Source organism: Lutra lutra, chromosome 1 (assembly GCF_902655055.1).
Source record: "Lutra lutra chromosome 1, mLutLut1.2, whole genome shotgun sequence".
In the NCBI taxonomy this organism is placed as follows: Eukaryota; Metazoa; Chordata; class Mammalia; order Carnivora; family Mustelidae; genus Lutra; species Lutra lutra.
The window spans coordinates 78027788-78047274 of NC_062278.1; the positions used below are offsets into that span (position 1 = coordinate 78027788).

Here is a 19487-nt window from a genome sequence, read left to right on the forward strand (position 1 = left end):
TCCTCCTTTTCTTTTTTACTTTCATTTTCTCCTGTGGCCCAGTGTCTGTGTGTGGGGTAGGGGGGACGCATGTGAAACACCAGTGTTGATTCATTTGCCCTGGCCAGTGGGAACTTTGAAGAGTATGCACAGCCAGTTTCTTTTGCAGATGTATTTAGCCAAACATAAACGGCAAGCTTAGTTTTGCCAAGCATGTTTGTCATAGGTTGGTGATTTGTTTCTTTTTGAGAGAGGATATTTGACCCACATTTGGGAGCAGGGAGTTTTTATGAGGATGGAATGTGGACACAGAGTAAATACTTTCCTAGCTCTTCTTTAATGTGAGGTGTATTTTCTGAGTTTTTCTTAAAATCTATTGAGGTCCCAGAGCATATGAAAGAGTTTTTTTTGGAAAGTTTGTGGCAAATAAAAATTCTGACTATTCTAGGTAACTGTCTTCCTTCCTTTATGCATAATTAGAGTATTAAAGAAACCACCCATATCACGACTATGAAGAAAATTGGCATTATTTTTTCCTACCGTAATTTTTTAAGTTTTTTTTTTTTTAAAGAGATTTTATTTATGTATTTGAGAGAAAGAGAGAAAGCACAGGTAGGAGGAGGGGCAGGTGGAGAGGGAGAAGCAGACTCCCAACTGAGCAGGGAACTAGATGTGGGACTTGATCTCAGGACCCTGGGATCATGACCTGAGTCAAAGGCAGAGACCTAACCGACTGAAACACCCAGGTGCCCCGTCTACCTTGATTTTTAAAAAAGAAAAACTGAACACTATTGAAAATACTCACTTTATTATTACAGCAAGGGGAAAAAAGTATATGCACTTGACTTAAAAAATGTTTGTGAAGAACATTTGGAAGATGGTCTGGATATCTTTTAGCCAATTAATAGCAGAAAAATAATTTAGTTTTGATAACTTACAAGCTCGTAACCATATCCCATATCTGCACACTTTAAATTCAAATGCTTTTTCAAAAACAATGTGACATATAAATTTTCATTTTATGTGTATTTTTTCACTCATAATTATAAATCTTAGATTTTCTTTTTAGATTTTCCAGTTGCTTTCTAAGAAAACTGCTTCTCCTACCCCTAGGTATATGTATGTACACACTATGTATGTATGTGTGTGCCTTTGTCCCAGTCAACGTATTTTTTCCCTATACCATTGAACAGGGGAAGTTCCTGGCAACACTTACCAATATCCAGCTTCCTTCAATAGAGTCCACCTAGAAGTATTTTAACATTAGAGTTCCAGGCTCATGTAGTAGCTTAATAAGTCTTCAGATAAAACACATTTAAAATGTATCTTATTTTATTCTCAGAATGCTACCAGAAAAATTACTTTTTTTTTTTTCCTGCAAAGAAGAGAATTTATATCAACTTTCCTTTGAAATGCCATGAGATAGATAAATCAGTAGGGGATTTCTTAAGTGATTTTCTTGGTCTGCTTGTCTTCAAATCAGAAAACACTTGACTTTTTCACTACAAACATGTCCCTAGTTCTTTATCAAACTGTGCTTGCTTTTAAGTTGATCTTTAGTGACCCTGTTGAAAAGAATCACATAACTTAATCCTTGTATTTAGAGAAGGAAGATGCCCCAGTGAATTGTCTTGATAGCTTCCTATTTTCTTTATGCTATTCTAATTTCTACATTAACTGACCCAGGCTAGTGATTTAAATCTTCTGTTTTGATGGAATAAAGTGGAGTAACGCATGTATCACTTTTTTCTCTGATGTTATAAAAAAGCAGGGAAACGTGTATTTTCTTTTTATTATTATACTAAATTGGATTGTAATGCCTAGAGATGATACTTATTAGCATGGACATTGGGTTTTTTTTTTTTTTAATAGATTTTATTTATTTAGACAGAGAGAGATCACAAGTGGGCAGAGAGAGGGGAAGGAAGGGAAGCAGGCTCCCTGAGCTGAGCAGGGAGCCTGATGTGGGGCTTGATCCCAGGATCCTGTGATCATGACCTGAGCCGACGGCAGAGGCTTTAACCCACTGGGCCACCCAGGCGCCCCACAGCATGGACATGTTTCTTATTTAGTCTTATGTAACTGAAGATTGCAATATGTGTACATGGATTTTATTTGAAAGGAGGTGGGAATTCACAAAGTGTCTGTGCTTTCATGCGTTGTATTTCCTCTTTTGGTTCTGGAAGTTTCTGAGTCATGCTGAGCTTTTAATGGGATGTGCAGTTTCTTACATAATATTTCTCTAAATGGCTGGCATAGAAAGAAATAAATAATAGGATCTAGGCATACATTTGCAGCCGATAGTAGCAGAGTGAATTCTTTTACATAGAGCAAAATTTCTTTTGACTGGCAGCTGTAATGAGCTTCTGTCTGGCTCTGTGTGTAGGGGATTCTGGCAATGTGGTAAGGTACAAAACAGACAAAAAACACGAACATGATACTGAATATATTGCGGCTAGATTTCTTCTTGACTGAAATGGAATTCCTTCTGGACTTAAGGTGGGACTTGAAGATTTTCCTCGTGATGGCAGTATAGAAAATGATCAACAGAAAAAACACAATCCAGAAGATGCCCACAAAGATGTAGTTTGATGCTTTGTGCCACTTAAGTCCCAGTTCATTTTTAAGTTTCACACATTTTATATGCATCACCTTCCCACTAGTGGCATTCTGGTTGGTCAGGATAATGTTGGGGACAGCCAGAAGGAGCATGAGCATCCAGACCACCACTGACAGGAGTTTGCTGTAATTTACTGAATGGATGAAAGAAGTCAAAAGAGGCTTTACAATTTTATAGTATCTGTCGAAGCTGATGAGCCCAAAGAACACGATGCTGACGTACATGTTGACATAGAAGAGCACAGCAGACACCCTGCACACAAACACATTGATCTGCCACGGCCCGAGTCCCGAATCAGCAAGAATCTTGAAGGGGAAGGTCAGGCTCATCAGAAAGTCAGCAACGACAATGTTCTTGAGATAGATGATGAAACTCTTGGAGCTGGCCACGTAGAAGAATATCCATCCAGATACACCATTGAGCAGGGTCCCCACGATGAAGACCACAAAGTACAGCACAGGAATGATCTGCTGAGTGATGAGGATATTCCGGGAGCAGGACTCCTCTGGAGGCTGTGTGGTGGTGGAATTGATCATTGTGTAACTTCTGGAGGTGAGGCCTGGGAAGCAATGTCAGGCAGTCACTCAAAGGGCACTTACAGCGTCTAATAAATAATTTGTTGAATAATCGAACAAAGACAAGTGGATATACTTGTCACGTTCTTGAAATTAAGTGTTTGCTCCATATTAGTTAGACACCCACTCCTCTCGGCCTCCCTCCCTCCCTTCATCTCTTCCTTCCTTTTGAAAAGGGAAGAATAGAGTAGACAAATGACAGGAAAGAGAAATGAGAGAAGCAGGACATTCTGAGAGCTGTAGGTAATGGTATCAACGTTTTCCTAAAATGGTAACAGTTCCTTTTAAGACTCCCAAGTTCTAGAAAGTACTCATTTATTTCTTTACTTATTTATTATTTTTTATATATTTTACGTATTTATTAGAGCGAGAGATAGAGAACACAAGCAGGAGGGGGAGGCCCAGAGGAAGAGGGAGGGAGCCCGATGCAGGACTCCATCCCAGGACCCTGAGGTCATGATCTGAGCTGAAGGCAGATAGGCAGATGTTTAACTGACTGAGCTACCCAGGTGCCCCAGAAGTACTCATTTGAATGTAGTCTCAAAAAGTAACAAAACTTAAAAAAAAAACATTTTATCCAGAAGTCTGTTTAATATGTTAAGTTTAAGGGCTATTGACAGACCTTAACTTTTTAAAAACCTATCTTACATACATTTTGGACATAGGATAGTATCCTATAAACATATACATCCAGGGGCGCCTGGTGGCTCAGTGGGTTACCCCCTCTGCCTTCAGCTCGGATCTTGATCCCAAGGTCCTGGGATTGAGCCCCACATCAGGCTCTCTGCTCAGTGGGGAGCCTGCCTTCCCACCTCTCTCTGCCTGCCTCTCTGCCTACTTGTGACCTCTGTCTGTCAAATAAATAAAATCTTTAAAAAATATATATACATCCAAATGTAGCTGGTATTGTGAGTATGGGATTATGAGTATCTCCCAAAAATGGAGTTTTTCTGTGTTATTTTTTCCATTGAAAAACTGATTTATGTTATTCTTATAAAGTAGAAAAGGAATACAGATGACAAATGTACCTTAAAAATTCCAGAAAATTGTGAAATATTCTCGATTTCCTCTAACATGGTAGCCACTAGCCATTTGTGGTTATAGAGCACATAATGTGACCCGTCCAGATTGAGATGTGATGTAACTATAAAATGCCCACTGAACTTCACAGACTTAGTACCCCCCCCACTCAGAAAAGTAAAATATCTCAGTTTTTTACTATTTTTTAAAAGATTTTATTCATGTAATTTTACTTTTTTTAAGAATATGGCTACTAGAAAATTTAAAGTTTGCATCGTATTTTTATTGGCCAACACTGTCCTAAGTATTAACCCAAAACCTTCTTTTGTTAGGGAATCCTATATATTCTTCTCTGGTGTCAGATGTATTGTTTTAGAGCCCAAGAAAGATTAGAACTTCTTTGAAAGGTTATTTGATTCATCAAAGCAAATGTTCAGCATCCATCTTTTATGAAACGTCCACATCTTGCTTAAAACCCTCCAGTGTCATTCTTTGGCCTCAGGATATGGTTCCAGCTCTTGAATGCCAACCTGCCAATGTCCCTTCTTGGTCTGATCCCTGCTTCTTGCATCCTCAGTAATGAGTTCCTGAACCCATCTACCTCTTTGTAGGTTCCACGATTTCTCTCTCTTTGGACCTCTACACAAACTTTCGTTCATTGGAAACCCTTTTTGCTACCTTCTTGCTCATTAACTTCCCTTCATTCTTGAGGTTCAAGTTGGGTGTCATTTCCTTTTGAAAACCTGACTCTCCTACCTTTTAGTTGTTTGGGTGTGAGGTCCTTTTGTAAATGTGCTCCTGGTTCTGTGCCTTTCTCTTTGTCTCAAAGCTCATTTCCCCTTCCATTTTTTTTTTTTTTCCCTTCTGTGGTAAGCCCTTTCATAGAGAGATCATGTCATTTTTAACCATTATATTTCTAGCAGTATATTTAGGACATTAGATAGTTAAAATATTTGTGTAATAAAAGGACAGGTAATCTGGGAATTCAAGACATGAATCCTTGCTCTTAAGAAATTTATAGGTAGCCAGGGATCATGGGAAAGAATGATTGTAGAGGATAGTGGTTCTTTTGAGATCAGAGAATATATCTTGTTTATCTTTGTATTCCTGGTGCCAAGCACAGTGTTTTATAACACAGTGAGTGAGTGCCTATGTTAGTAAAATGTGTGAGAAAGTTAAGTTTGGAAATGTGGGTATAAAATTCAATCACATTCCAAATAAAACAATCATATGTGCGAACTTGGTGTGCTATTTCTTTTCTTTTCTTTTTTTTTTTTTTTTTTTAAGATTTATTTATTTGACAGACAGAGATCACAAGTAGGCAGAGAGGCAGGCAGAGAGAGGGAGGAAGGGAAGCAGGCTCCCCGCTGAGCAGAGAGCCCGATGAGGGGCCCGATCCCAGTACCCCGAGATCATGACCTGAGCCGAAGGCAGAGGCTCAACCCACTGAACCACCCAGGCACCCCTTGGTGTGCTATTTCTTACACAAGAATACATTGGTTCTGTGTACTCTTCTTCATGCATACCATACGGCAAAAGTGGAAATATTCTTAGCCATTTGATTTTACCATTCCTTGCACTTCCTTTGGAAGGGAATCTTACTTCTTGCACACTTGGCTGTGATCATAATAGTATGTAGTCATTTGCTTCTCCGTAGGTTTTCTGTAACCTGTTCCAAATTTTAGATAGTAAGAAAAGGGCTACATTTTCTGTTTTTAAATGTCTACTATGGCAAAGAGTGTATCTACTAAATAATTGGTTTTCTCTCCTGATGGCCTGATGTCATGGGTCCAGAACTGTGTTCTCAGAATCCTGAAAGTTTTGAGAATCTGAGCACAGATGCTCTTGTGATGTACATTATTGCCTCCTAGCTCCCCTCCTCTCTTTGAGGTTGATGGAGGGGCACAACTGATCCAGGTGAACTTCTAGAGCAGAAGAGCCTTCTGAAATGTAGTGAATACTAAAGGCTTGGTTGGGCTTTTCCCCTCAAACTCTTTCTTGCTGTTTTGAAGCAATCACAGGTAAGAGTCGCTGTTTTAGGATAGAAAGGTTTGATACATGCTGATTGGGGAAAAGAGTAGGGTATCACTGTTGCTTGTGTTGTTATTTGGTTAGGCACAGCAGAGACAAAGGGACACTCCACATGAGGAATGAGCTGAAAGTAAGCCCAAGACAATTCTGGTAGTAAATTTTAAACTGTTAAATATTTCTTTTCTTGAGCATTGGTGTTTGTGGTAGGGCATTGTGTCCTCTAATTCATGTTTTACTGTACTTGGTCTTAGTGTGAGATGTGTGAAAACAAAGCTATCTTGAGGCATCTACAGGAAGTGAGGACAATTATATATTGAGACCAAAAAGCAGGAGTATGTGTTGGATGGAAAGCTGGACAAGATCATGACAGAGACCTGTTTGTGTCACTTGGACCTTGTAACATCTGCCCAGTCTCTCCTTATTTTAATGTACAGATGACTCAATGTCCTGATGAAGGGTCCTAACTAAAACTTCAAATCATTTCATAAGTGGAGGATATAGTCACATATTGATGCTGGTTTTATACACTGATACAAAAATAAGAACCAACTGAATCAGAAAGAAAACAAAGACTGTCTTCATGTGATCCAACTACCCTTCCTTTTCTGTTCCTGGCTCTTGGTTGGTTCACTCTTTCTAAGCAGCTTGTCCCATCCTGTTAAAGATGTCTAGAGACAGGCAAAGGAAGAAAAAGCGGGAAAGGATCTGGTGAGGCAGTTTGTGGAGGTCCAGCCAGACCTGCCCATGTAGTTACTTCGGAGTTCATCTCGAATTTCTGTAGTGAAAGCTTCAGGAAAGTAAACAATGCTACCCAAATTCTTGAGACTGTGTTGAAGAAAGATTTCTGTATGTGGCAGAACTTCTAAAAAAGGAACACTTAAGAGTATGTCTTTAGCTTCTCCTAGGTGGGGGACTTCCTTGTCCCACAAATCCGGGTAAAGGACAATGAAATGGAATGAAATATTTCAGTTTCTTCCGTCACTTGGGTCTTTGGTAACATAATTAAAGAACGTGGCGAAATGGGATTTATGAGACCAAAAGATAGCTATTAAAGTCTCAAAGGAACCCATGTATTGCTTTCTCTCAATCTTTCTGCACAGCTAGAACTGTGGCTTAGTGCCACAGATTTATTCTAATTTAAAGTGAGTGCCCTTGTTCCTTAGCATGATATAAGGTCTGAGGATTGTGACACTTTAAGTATTTCAAAGTGTAGAGAATTACATATAACCTCTGGGTGCTCTCTTTAGTAGGCAGAATTTAGTCAATACAGGCCATACAAAGCATTGGTCACTCCAGAAACATTCACCTTAATAAAAACATGCTTCGTCAGCCTGAGGCTCATCACTCATCTTTTGTGTAACTATACACATTGACCTCTCTCTTTCTTACATATGGACCATCTTCTTCCACCATTCTTAGTGCCATAATTCTACTTTCTCTGGAGAAGAAATTTCATAAAATTAATAAAGCTCTTGGTAATATAGACAGTCTTTTCAGTTACCTTAATTTTTTTCTTTTTTTGATAGAAGGTTTTGTTTCAATGAAACAATTTAGTCCAGTGTGGACTTGTCATCTTGAAGTGGCCATAGTGTTTCTTCACTAATGATCCTGTATGGTAGGAGAAAAATGAAAAATTAAGTGAATACTGGAATGTTTTTATTACACAAGGATATGTGATAGCAATGCATTTTTAGAATTTAGGTTGTATAATTATGAAATATTACAACATGTACCTTTGTTGTTTTACTGTATTGGTCTTGGTTGTCAATGTTGATGATTATTGATTTTGTATGAACTCTCTCTTTTTTTTAAGATTCTATTTAAGCAAGTGAGAGTACGAGCTGTGGGGAGGGGCAGTGGGAGAGGGAAAAGCAGGCTCCCTGCTGAGCGTGGAGCCTGATGTGGGGCTCTGTTCCAGGACTCTGGGATCACGACCTGAGCTGAAGGCAGATGCTTAACTGACTGAGCCACCCAGGTGCCCCTGGTATGAGGTCTTGTGGGAACCTTACACTCTTCAAAGTGTTGGATGTGAAGTTGTTCATAGTTACTGGTTTATTTTTTTACCTCATGGGATGTGGATGCTCAAATCAGTTCATTAAATTACTGCAGTTGACTGATTATTTTAGTCAGGAAATCAAGGAAGAGTTTCAGTTTTAGTTTTAGTTTTTTTTTTGTTTTTTTTTTTTTTAAAGATTTTATTTATTTGACAGAGAGAGATCACAAGTAGGCAGAGAGGCAGGCAGAGAGAGAGGAAGGAAAGCAGGCTCCCTGCTGAGCAGAGAGCCCGATGTGGGGCTCGATCCCAGAACCCTGGGATCATGACCCGAGCCGAAAGCAGAGGCTTTAACCCACTGAGCCACCCAGGCGCCCCTAGTTGTTTTTTTTTTTTTTTAAACCTTTGCACTGTTGATATTTTGGGCCAGCTAATTATTTGTTGTGGAGGACTGCCTTCTGCACTATAGGACGTTTAGCAGCATCCCTGGGTTCTATCTACTAGATGCCAGTAGCACCTATCCCCCCGGGTTATGACAAAAATGTTTCTGGACATTGCCAAGTGTCTTCTAGGAGGCCTGGTCTGCGGTGGTCGAGAGCCACCAGTCTAATGAGACTGATGTGTGGACTTTGCAGACAGAACTCCTGAAAGCCATATTGTCTGATAGGAAGAAGATGAGTTTGGCAGAATGATGGTTGATTTGGTTCAGCCTTGGTTTATGTTGTCACCTTTCTGAGTTCTTTAAACCATTCTAGACTTCAATGTGCAGGCATGTCGTCTGGAGATCATGCTAACGGAAAGACTCAGATTCCGGAGGCCAGGAGTTGGGTGTGATGCTGATGCTGCTAGCCTGGTGATCCCTCTTTGAGTGGTAAATTCTTTTTTCAAGCCCTGAACATAGACATTTAATAAATATTTGGTGAGGAGGGTTAAAAATTTGACTTTCCTTGCTATAATTGGGACTCTAGATTGGAAATAACCTGCTTTTAGATAACCTGGAAATCAAAGATCTTTCAGAGTTTATCCATTATAGATTTCATTACAATATAGAAGTCTACTTGAGAACAAGTGGTAAAGAACACCTTATATTTACCTAGAATATTCCTATAAAGGTCAGAAGTTCTCTTTAGAAACAAAACAAGGAGATTAAGCTCTGTGGAGTTATACTGTATGTGATTCACAACATTACTGAGCATGTCCTGGTCGTAACTCAGGATCAGGCTCACTCCTGGGGAGGGAAGGAGGGGCAAGGGATGGCTTAGGGTAGTTGGGCTTTAGCTGTGTCTCTGGTATTTCATGTCTTAGATTCTGAAATTTAATTTAAATTGTCATTATCAGTTAACACTGTTGTGTTGGGTGCATTGGTGTTACCAGCATCGATTGGTGTACTTTTATTTTCATATATTTAAAATATCTTATAATTAGAAACGAATGTATATGGAGAATGGATTGCTTTCAGATTACTCTTATCAATACCCACTTACTCACCTGTGACGAACATCATCTTTCTGTCCTTTGTTTAGTTCTTACAGAGTAACAATCTGATCTGATCTGATATCTGATATCATCCCTCCTTACCATCTCAGCATCAAAAATTTGAAAAACCAAGGTGTCACAGATATTTTTGTAGGACATAAATATTTGTTTTCTAGATGATTCTTATGTCAGTAGACATAGTTTAGATGTGTGTTATCAGGGGCGCCTGGGTGGCTCAGTTGGTTAAGTGTCCAACTCTTGATTTCTTCTCTGGTTATGATCTCCGTGTCCTAGAATTGAGCCCTGCATTGTGCTCTGTCTCCTTAAGATTATCTTTCTCTCTCTTTCTCTGTCCACCCCCACCTCCTTTGGTTGAATACATGCTCTATCTCTCTCTCTAAGAAAAAAAAAAAAAAGATGTGTGTAATTGTGTAATTATATTGTGTACATTTCTAAACTTATTAAAGCTATTTTCTTATTGCAGATTTCTCTCCCCTGCCTTTTTTTTTTTTTCCTTTCCCCTTTGTGGTACCAATATGTCATATCCTAGATGGTCTCCAAAGATGTCAGAATGAGTTGAATAGGAAGGGGATTATTGTATAGCTGCTTACTCAGTCTTACAGTCATATTTTATAATTTTTATGTTATTGATTATTTCATAAGATATTTTGTATTTAAAAAGTATTTTCTATTCAGTAGTATTCTAAGTCTGTCAAGAGGCTTCTGGCCTTTCTTATTCTCTGGTCAGTTGGATATCTTAGAAGGTCTTCCACCTTGACTCTTGGTCCTGCTTCTCTCCCCAACGTTATGACTCCTTGGTGTAAGCAATGTCCTCTGCTTTTAGGTTTTAGGTGTGTTTGGGGAGGGGTGAATAATTCATTATAAGCATGCTAGTTTATTTTGTAAAGCTACTGTTTTTTCCTCTGTAACTTACTACTCCTTACCCTTGCTTCTCAGAAACCTATTTTCTGCTGGACTCCAGATTCTTACAGTGGCTATTCTGACAGTCATCTCCGTGTATTTTTGATTTGTATTTCCTTGCTGATCAGTGATGTTGAGCATTTTCATATGTCTGTTAGCCATCTGGATGTCTTGGGAAAAATGTCTATTCAATCCTCTGCCCATTTTAAAATCACATTATTTTGTTTTGGTGTTGAATTGTGTAAGTTTTATATAATACTGGATACTAACTAACCCCTTTTCAGAGATCTCATTTGCAAATATCTTTTCCCATTCAGTAGGTTGCCTTTTCACTTTTCTGATGGGTTCTTCTTCTTTTTTTAAAGAGATTTTATTTATTTATTTGAGAAAGAGTGAGAGAGAGAGAACAGGAGTGAGATAAGGGTAGAGGGAGAAGCAGACTCCCTGCTGAGCAGGGAGTGATGCAGGGCTCAATCCAGGGACTTTGGGATCATGACCTGAGCCTAAGGCACACGCTTAACCAGCTGAGCTGCCTAGACCCCCTTATGGTTTCTTTTGCTGCACAAAAGCCTTTTATTTTGGTGTAGTCACAGTACTTTATTGTTGCTTTAGTTTCCCTTGACTAAGGAGATATATCTAGAAAAATGTTGCTAACACAGTATTTGGGCAAATGTCCAAGAGATTATGGCCTTTGTTTTCTTTTAGGACTTTATTAGTTTCAGTTTCACAGTTAGGCGTTTATTTTGAGTTTATTTTTGTGTATGGTATAAGAAAGTGGTCTAGTTTCATTTTTCTGTGTGTGGCTGTCCATTTTCCCAGCACCATTTATTGAAGAGTTTGTCTTTTCCCCGCTGTATAATCTTGCCTCCTTTGTCATGGATTAACTGACCATAAAAGTGTTCCCCCCCCCCACCCCTCCCCCCCACCCCGCCGGGCTCTCTATTCTGTTCCATTGATCTATGTGTCTCTTTTTGTGCTAGGACCATACCATTTTGATTATTCTAGCTTTGTGTTATATCTTGAAATTTGGGATTGTGCTACCTCCACCTTTTTTCATCTCAAGATTGCTTTGGCTCTACAGAGTAATTTGAGGTTCCATACAAATTTTAGCATTATTTGTTTCACTTCTGTGAAAAATGCTGTTTGTATTTTGATAAGAATTATATTGAATTGTAGATTTTTTAAGGTAATATGGACATTTAACATTAATTTTCCATTCTTTGAGCATAATATATCCTTCCATTTTTATTATCTTTGATTTCTTTCACTAGTATTTTATAGTTTTCAGAGTACAGGTCTTTGACTTCCTTGGTTAAGTTTATTCCTAGGTAATTTATTCTTTTTGGTGCAATTATAAATGGGACTGTTTTCTTAATTTCTCTTTCTGTTACTTTGTTATTAGTGTATAGAAATACAACAGATTTCTGTATATTTTGTACTCTGAAGCTTTACTGACTAAATTTATTCTAAGTTTTTTGGTGGAGTCTTTAGGGTTTTCTGTAGCATCATGTCATCTGCCATTGGTGACAGTTTTACCTCTTCCTTATCCATTTGGATGTCTTTTGTTTCTTGTCTGATTGCTCTAACACTTTCAATACTATGTTGAGTAAAAGTGGTGAGAGCAGACATCCTTATCTTGTTCCTGATCTTAGAGGAAGGGGTTTCAGTTTCTCTTCATTGAGTATGTTGTTGTGGGTTTCTGGAATCTTGTCTTTAGGAGTCACTTAGCCAGTTTTTTTTGTTGGTGTTTTGTTTTTTTCCCTTTAAGGGCAAGTGCATGTGTGTGTGTGAGTTTGCAAGTGTTTTTCATCTCGGTTTTGAAGGTCTGCAAGGTGTGGCTACCTTCAGTTTTTCCAGTTAGCCTCTCGGTACCACAGCTTGGAGAAACCTCCAGTTTCTTTCTCAGTTCCTGAAAAATGTGTAAATTGAATGTGTTTGTGACTTTTGATTTTGACTGAACTTTCTGTCTTGTGCATTGATGTGCTGGAAGAGGAATAGAATTGGACCATTCATTATGGTGATTAAAACAATGACACTAATTAGTAAGTGGTGGAGACTGCTGCTGCTGGGGGAAACCCAGGTCTGCTACGGATAGTTTGGATACCACCAAGGACTCCCAGGGTTCCCTGGCCCAAGGAGGGCTTTGCTTGTTCCTGTTGGTTGCCTATAGTCATGAGGCCTCGATTAGATCTCACTTGAACCTCCTAACTCCTGGCCACTATGGCCTGTTGACTTCACCTTCAGTTAGAGTCTGATAAACATGTTTCAGTTTAACTTATAATTGAATGAATGCTGTGGTTATATACTTCAAATAAGGAGCTGTGCTAATTATTTCTCAAATTAGAAATGTCTGCATGCTCTTCTTAGACTGAATTGAAGGTACCTGTGAACATCTTCCGCCAATACAGAAGCTCAGCTCTGTCTTGACCACCAGGCCTTCTTTCTGAGCTTCCCTGTTCACAGACTAAAACTCTTGGGAATCAGAAATCTGTGTGTTTCTGGTACGAATGGAGCCACTCTTCAATTATGTATGATAAGGGACAGTGGGTTGGTATGGATAATAAACTGTTAATGCCCAAGTCTAGTTTTTACTATAAATTTCAACCATTGCCCTTAAAATACTTAGAACTGGTAGCAAAGTGCAAGACTGGCCCATCTAGGATCTCAAAGCTCTGTCTTTATGTCTTAGCGGATTATGGGAACTGATAGAGGAGGGGAAGGTGTAGCACGGGCACCAAACTTTTGGGGCCACGAGAATGGTCACCTGTCACTAGCCTCTGTAGTGGGACCTGTGTCCTGTTGGATCAGTGAGGATTTTGCATCCACACTCTTTGTCATGGCCTCAGGTTTTTCAACCTTTGCACTGCTGACTTTTTTTTTTTTTTTTTTTAAATTCCAGCTCTTTGTGGGTGAGCTGTGTTGTGCTTTTTAGCTGCATCCCTGGCCTCTATCCACTAGGTGCCAGTAGCACCCCATGATTTATGACAACAAAGAAATGTGTCCACACTTCCTTTTTCTTTTCTTTTCTTTTCTTTATTTTTTTAAGATTTTATTTATTTATTTAACAGACAGAGATCACAAGTAGGCAGAGAGGCAGGCAGAAAGAGAGAAAGAGGAGGAAGCAGTCTCCCTGCTGAGCAAGGAGCCCGATATGGGACTCGATCCCAGGAAGCTGGGATCATGCCCTGAGCTGAAGGCAGCTGCTTAACCAACTGAGCCACCCAGGCGTCCCCAATCCCTGTTCTTAATACTACTTCCTTATTCTTAGTATCACTATCAATTCCTAAATTTGGCTTATTTTTCAAAGTACTTTAGTCTCGTATTGTCACTCTTGTTGATATCCAAAATGTCAAATTTAGAAGTGCCACCGAGGCAGGTCCCATGTCCCTTTTCTATATTTCCCCATCGGGTTGAGCATTTCCTTTTTTTTTTTTCCCCACATGGTTTACCTCAACTCACCTTGTACTTTCCCTGTGCCTTAATAAAATCAGTCACTTCTCCAAGAAGCCCTGGTTCCTTTTAGTGGGCAGTAATACTTAGAAACAAGATGAGCTCACTGATCAGTATTTCTCCATCTAAGAGGGTTTTTGCCTTTGCTATTTAATGATGGAAAAGGCTTGAACAAATTTATAGCTATGGGACTGTTGTGACTTTCAGTCCTATGCGTTTTTACCCTGTCTTATTAAGGACTTGTACAGGTTTCTACCTTGCAGGGAAATCGCTTCTAGGCAGAGAGACATACTGAAAATATAAGAGGAAAGCAATAATGTATAAAAAGTAGAAGGAAGTCAAGAGTAGGCAGCAGAAAAGAGGAAGGGAAAAAAAAAAAAAAGGCACAGAGTAAAACCAAACCAATCCAGGTCCAAGCAAGTCATAAGCAAAAACTACAATGGGGCACTCGTTACCTGGTTATTATCAGATTTCTCACATACAGACATTACAGCTGAGGCAACACTGAAATGCCATTGAATAGTTCCCATGGAGCATGGCAAGAGAGAAGATGATTTTCTTATAACGTCCTTGACTGACTCATAACGAACTCCATTGTAAAAGTGAAATAATCCTAAATGGAATGGTCTAAAAAGGACACACACACTCAACAATGGATCCCAAGCTGTGGGCATAGGGCTCACAAAAAGGAAAGGTCTTTCATTTCACATACACTCAGCACCATCTCTAAGCTGCACAAAACTGCATCTTTCACATTTAAGTTCCACTAATTTTGAAATGAATAGAGTTGCTTCATTATCACATGTTATGTATAATAGAATATGAATTCATTCACAGATGTGGCTAATTCAGGTGAGTGACCATCACAAATATTTTATAAAAATCAAAGGTTACCCATTCTTCCCACATGGAGGAAGTACATCAAATGCTAGGTTTTCAAGAGTTATGAATGAAAATCTGTTTTTTTACAGCATTCTCACTCCTACCTAAAGTCCTAGGTATTTATAATCTTTTGCTTGGACTAAACATACAGGTGGCTGATGTTTAGCTAAGTAGTTAAAAGTGTGGATTTCCCAGAAATGAAAATCTATTCCCAACCTCACAGCAAAGGAATATGCATTAGTGCCCTTAGCTCCAAGACTGGAAGATCTGAGTAGTGCATGTCTAACTGAGAAATGCAAACATCATCTCAGTGAGGCAAACGGGAGGTCAAAGATTCGTTTCCTTTCCTGGCCCAAGGGAATAGAACCATGTATTAAAAAACAGTGCTGCAGAACAGGCTGGGAAAAAAATCAGGAACCCAACTAGCTCAATCTAATTTCAGACACAGAGGAATTAGTTCCCCAAATTGTGAAGACCAAAGTATCATAGCTTTATGTCACCTTCATCAAAGACTCAGGTTTATGTGGATTGCTGAAGAAGACCGAGCAACGCTTTGGGCTTTGCACTCCGTACTCCCTATCACTGAGTGTCACTTTTGGTGACTAGAACAGAAGGACCACAGGCAGCACTGCCTTTGCCCTTCTCCACCAACACAAGCACTCTGAGCCGAGGAGGCTCAGAGCACTCAGCCAAGCGTCTACCATGCCTCTTGTAGCCCTCATTTCAGTGCAGAACATCAACCTAAAGGAAGTCCTGGGGAGACTGAAAGTCCCAGAGACATTTGATTATTCCATCATCAGCTGAGTCACTACCTGAACCCACACTGTTCCCTCTGAGCCACACACCGCCAGGCACCAGGTATTGGATTCTTACAGAGAGGAGAACCCTATAAAGCAGCAACTACTGCCACCCCCCATTTTAGAGAGGTAAAAACTGAAACACAGAGGCACTTAGTAACCCAGAGCTATTAAGTAATTAAGCTATCTTTCTAACAAGGTCCACTACATCCAATACGCTTGCTTTTACCCACTATATTGCACTGTCTGCCTCTTATTCCTAGAGAGCAGTAAAGAAAGCCCACTTCACATTCTGAGACCTAAGGATTTGAATTACTTACTACTAACGAGTTACTCAATATGCAGTCAAGATTTATCAACAGTAAACAAGCTGACTAAATTCTTTTCATATGTCAAAATGATATCAAATACACCTACCATTAAGGGACTATTCCATTGGTTCTCAACTAGGAACACTTAGAAATATGTGGACATGGGGCGCCTCGGTGGCTCAGTGGGTAAAAGCCTCTGCCTTCGGCTCGGGTCATGATCTCAGGGTCCTGGGATTGAGCCCCACATCGGGCTCTCTGCTCAGCAGGGAGAGATAGACTGCCACTCTATCTGCCTGCACTTACTCTCTCTGTCAAATAAATAAATAAAATCTTTAAAAAAAAAAAAAACAGGGATTGGGGCACCTGGGTGGCACAGTTAGTTAATTGTCCGACTCTTGGTTTTAAGCTCAGGTCGTGATCTCAGGGTCGTGAGATTGAGCCCCACTTCAGGCTCCGCACTCAACAAGGAGTCTGCTTGAATATCTCTCTCCCTCTCCCTCTAGCTGCCCCTCTCCCCACTCCCTCCCCTTCTCTTTCCCTCTAAAATAAAGCAAAGCAAAACAAAAACAAAAAACAAAGAACAAACCAAAAACTAGAATAGGGATTAAAAAAGGGAGGATGCAGACTGGGGGAAGCTCTTCTTTACAGAATAACAGCTAAAAAAGGTAGAATGAGTGATTGAATTAGCAAGTCACCATTTTGCAACCTCAGTGTAATAACTGATGAAGCAGCAGTCTTCAGGGGGGTGGGAAAAGCCAGTCGGTGAAAGGTTATAGGAGAACAGGATAGTCCAGTCTGCAAGTATCACTCTCCAGTCATTTAGAATATGAAAGAACAAATGGTACCTTTTCAGCAGGGATATCTGGCAGTCACAGAATGATCAGACTTACCCCAAATGGGATAACTTGACATTTTGTGCCTCCAGATATTATACAATTAGATGTACACAAAATGCCTTGTCAGAACGCTAATTATGGATGAATAATTGGGCAGATTCAGAATTCTGTAAAGACTCAAAAAAATCAGAGTCATGAAAAGTGAATGAATGTGATGGGGTGGGAGGAAGTGATTCTAGATCAAAAGAGGCCAAAGAGAAGTAATATAATGTGTGAATGTGACTGGTGACTTGGGGGAGGAGTAGAGGATAGAGCTATAGGAGTTGTTTGGGGACAGTTGTGTTAATCTGAATACAGGCTTTATGTCACACAGTATTATTGAATTAATCTTTCTAGCTATGTTAATAGGATGGTTAAGTTGAGGAATATTCTTTTTTTTTTTTTAAGGTGTTATTTATTTATTTGCCAGAGAGAAAGTGAGTGCAAGTGCAAGCACAAGTAGGGGGAGTGGCAGGTAGAGGGAGAAGCAGGCTCCCCGCTGAGCAAGAAGCCTGAGGTGGGACTTGATTCCAGGATCCAGGGATCATGACCTGAGCCAAAGGCAGATGCTTAACCAACTGAGCCAACTGAGCCAAAAGCCAATTCTTTTTTTTTTTAAGGTTTTATTTATTTATTTGACAGACAGAGATCACAAGTAGGTAGAGAGGCAGGCAGAGAGAGAGAGGAGGAAGCAGGCTCCCCGCTGAGCAGAGAGCCTGATGCGGGGCTCTATCCCAGGACCCTGGGATCATGACCTGAGCTGAAGGCAGAGGCTTTAACCCACTGAGCCACCCAGGTGCCCCTGGGGAATATTCTTATTCTTCAGGGATGTGTAGTGAAGTTATTTAGGAGAGATGGGCCATAATTGCCTGCACCACATTTTCAAAACAGATCAGTAGAAGAAAAGTACGAGTGCTTGTGTATTGTATTTTTTGGGCTGATACATATTACAGTATATGAGCATACACATGTATGTGTATGAGCACATATGCATGTATTATATGTGTGTGTGTTAGTTTAGAGAGAAGAGTCCTGAGCTCAGTGCCTGACATAGAGCAGGTACTTAACAGTCTCTTAGACTTCTCTGTTACCCTGCTTACTTGTTCTTCTCAGTCACCTTGGGGAGTTTCTCTGCCTACCCTTAAATTGGTTTATCTTATTCTGTTCTCTGCCATCTCCCTTTCTCTTTCCAGCCAAAATGATTTTTGTTTAGAACACTGTTTAAAATCATCATCAAGAAAGCAAACTTGCCTTTGATCAATCATCTATTCCTTGGGCGCTTATTAGCAGACAGCCTTGTTGGCCTTGTGGATCCGTCCTGCCCCCTTAGAGCTCAGTGCCTGGTGCTTCTGGAACCTGAGCTGCCTCATCTCCTTCCCCTCTGCACAGTGCACCTCCATTTTCCGCACTTCTGGGTCCCTCACAGCCCTGGATGCTGAGGAGCCAGGTGGCCTCACCTCCAGAGGGAACAGCTTTTCCCTCAACTGAGTGAGTCACGGCTTGCGTTGAGCTGTCCCTGTGTCTTGTCATCCCTTTCAGTCTCCTCACATTTTATAGCGATAACTGCCATTTATTGGGAACTTTACCTTGTACAGGACACAGGGAATGCTAATTACTTTTAAGAGTACTATTTCTTTTTCAAGGACTATTCCATACGTTGAAAAGAGTTTATGTAACATAAGGGAAAACACAGTCAAAAAGAGCACAGCATCGAGCCAAGAGCCCACCAGACCTCCTGCATCTCCTCTGCCCGGAGCGAACCCCGTCTTGAGTTTTGTGTTCTTCATTTCTGCCCTTTAAAAACATGTTTTTAATCCATGTAGTCATAGATTCTCTTGTAAAGTTGTTCATGCTATATGTAGTCTTCCGGGACTTTTTACAAATCCCCAGCTCAGCATTATGTTTCTAAAGTTTATCACTTTAGAAAATGAATTGAAAGTAGTTGGAAAAGAGGAATATTTACTCACCCTGTAGATAAGCATTTTTAATTCCTAGGTATGTGCCCTAGAAAACTAGAGAAGTATGCCAAGGAACATGAACAAGGATGCTCATAGAAATGGTGATAATAGCAAAAACGTGGGCATTAGCTCGAAGGATTATTGACAGGAGAATGGGTAGAAGAAGAAAAAATTAGTGAAATTTTATGCACCAGTGAAAATGAACGAACTTCAGCCACGCACTTTTAAATAAATCCTCTTATAGTTCTGATAAGATAAAAAGCAATTCTACTTTATAGTTCAGGAAACTGAAGTCTAGAGAGTTTGAATAAATTGTCCACAGTATTACAACTAGTATGTTGTAGAACTGCCATTTGAATCCAGGTCAGTGTCATTCTAAAGCCATAACTGCTAGGGAGTATTGTTTCCTGTCGGAAAGACTAGTTTTCATTGGCTAGTGTGTTATGCATGGAGAGAAAGCTTTGTATTTTCACCTGACCTGGCGAATGGTTCATAGGAGGAACTATAAATTTCTGATGAATGACTCAAAACATCATTATACTGCACAGGAAGAAAGCAGGTGAAGGGAACTTAGTGGCTCGAGCAAGTTCCTGAGGTAG

General features: G+C 39.9%; 2 protein-coding genes across 13 annotated transcripts in view; one reads left to right on the forward strand and one right to left on the reverse strand.

Moving 5' to 3' along the window:
* Positions 1-19487, forward strand: part of MED12L (mediator complex subunit 12L) — a 333058-nt gene that overhangs the window by 123141 nt on the left and 190430 nt on the right. The gene's annotated exons all lie outside the window — the stretch shown is intronic.
* The window catches only part of P2RY14 (purinergic receptor P2Y14), a 55397-nt gene continuing 36683 nt past the window's right edge, over positions 774-19487 (reverse strand). For 4 of the 6 annotated variants that reach the window (XM_047728103.1, XM_047728085.1, XM_047728094.1 and 1 more), the window contains exons 2-3: positions 7727-7833; positions 774-3158 (exon numbers count right to left, since the gene is read on the reverse strand). In XM_047728103.1, coding sequence (XP_047584059.1) covers positions 2113-3135 — 1023 coding nt within the window. In that variant the 5' untranslated portion in view covers positions 3136-3158; positions 7727-7833 and the 3' untranslated portion in view covers positions 774-2112. The remainder of the gene's footprint in view (positions 3159-7726; positions 7834-19487) is intronic. The other 2 variants (XM_047728115.1, XM_047728123.1) reach the window with 1 other exon arrangement.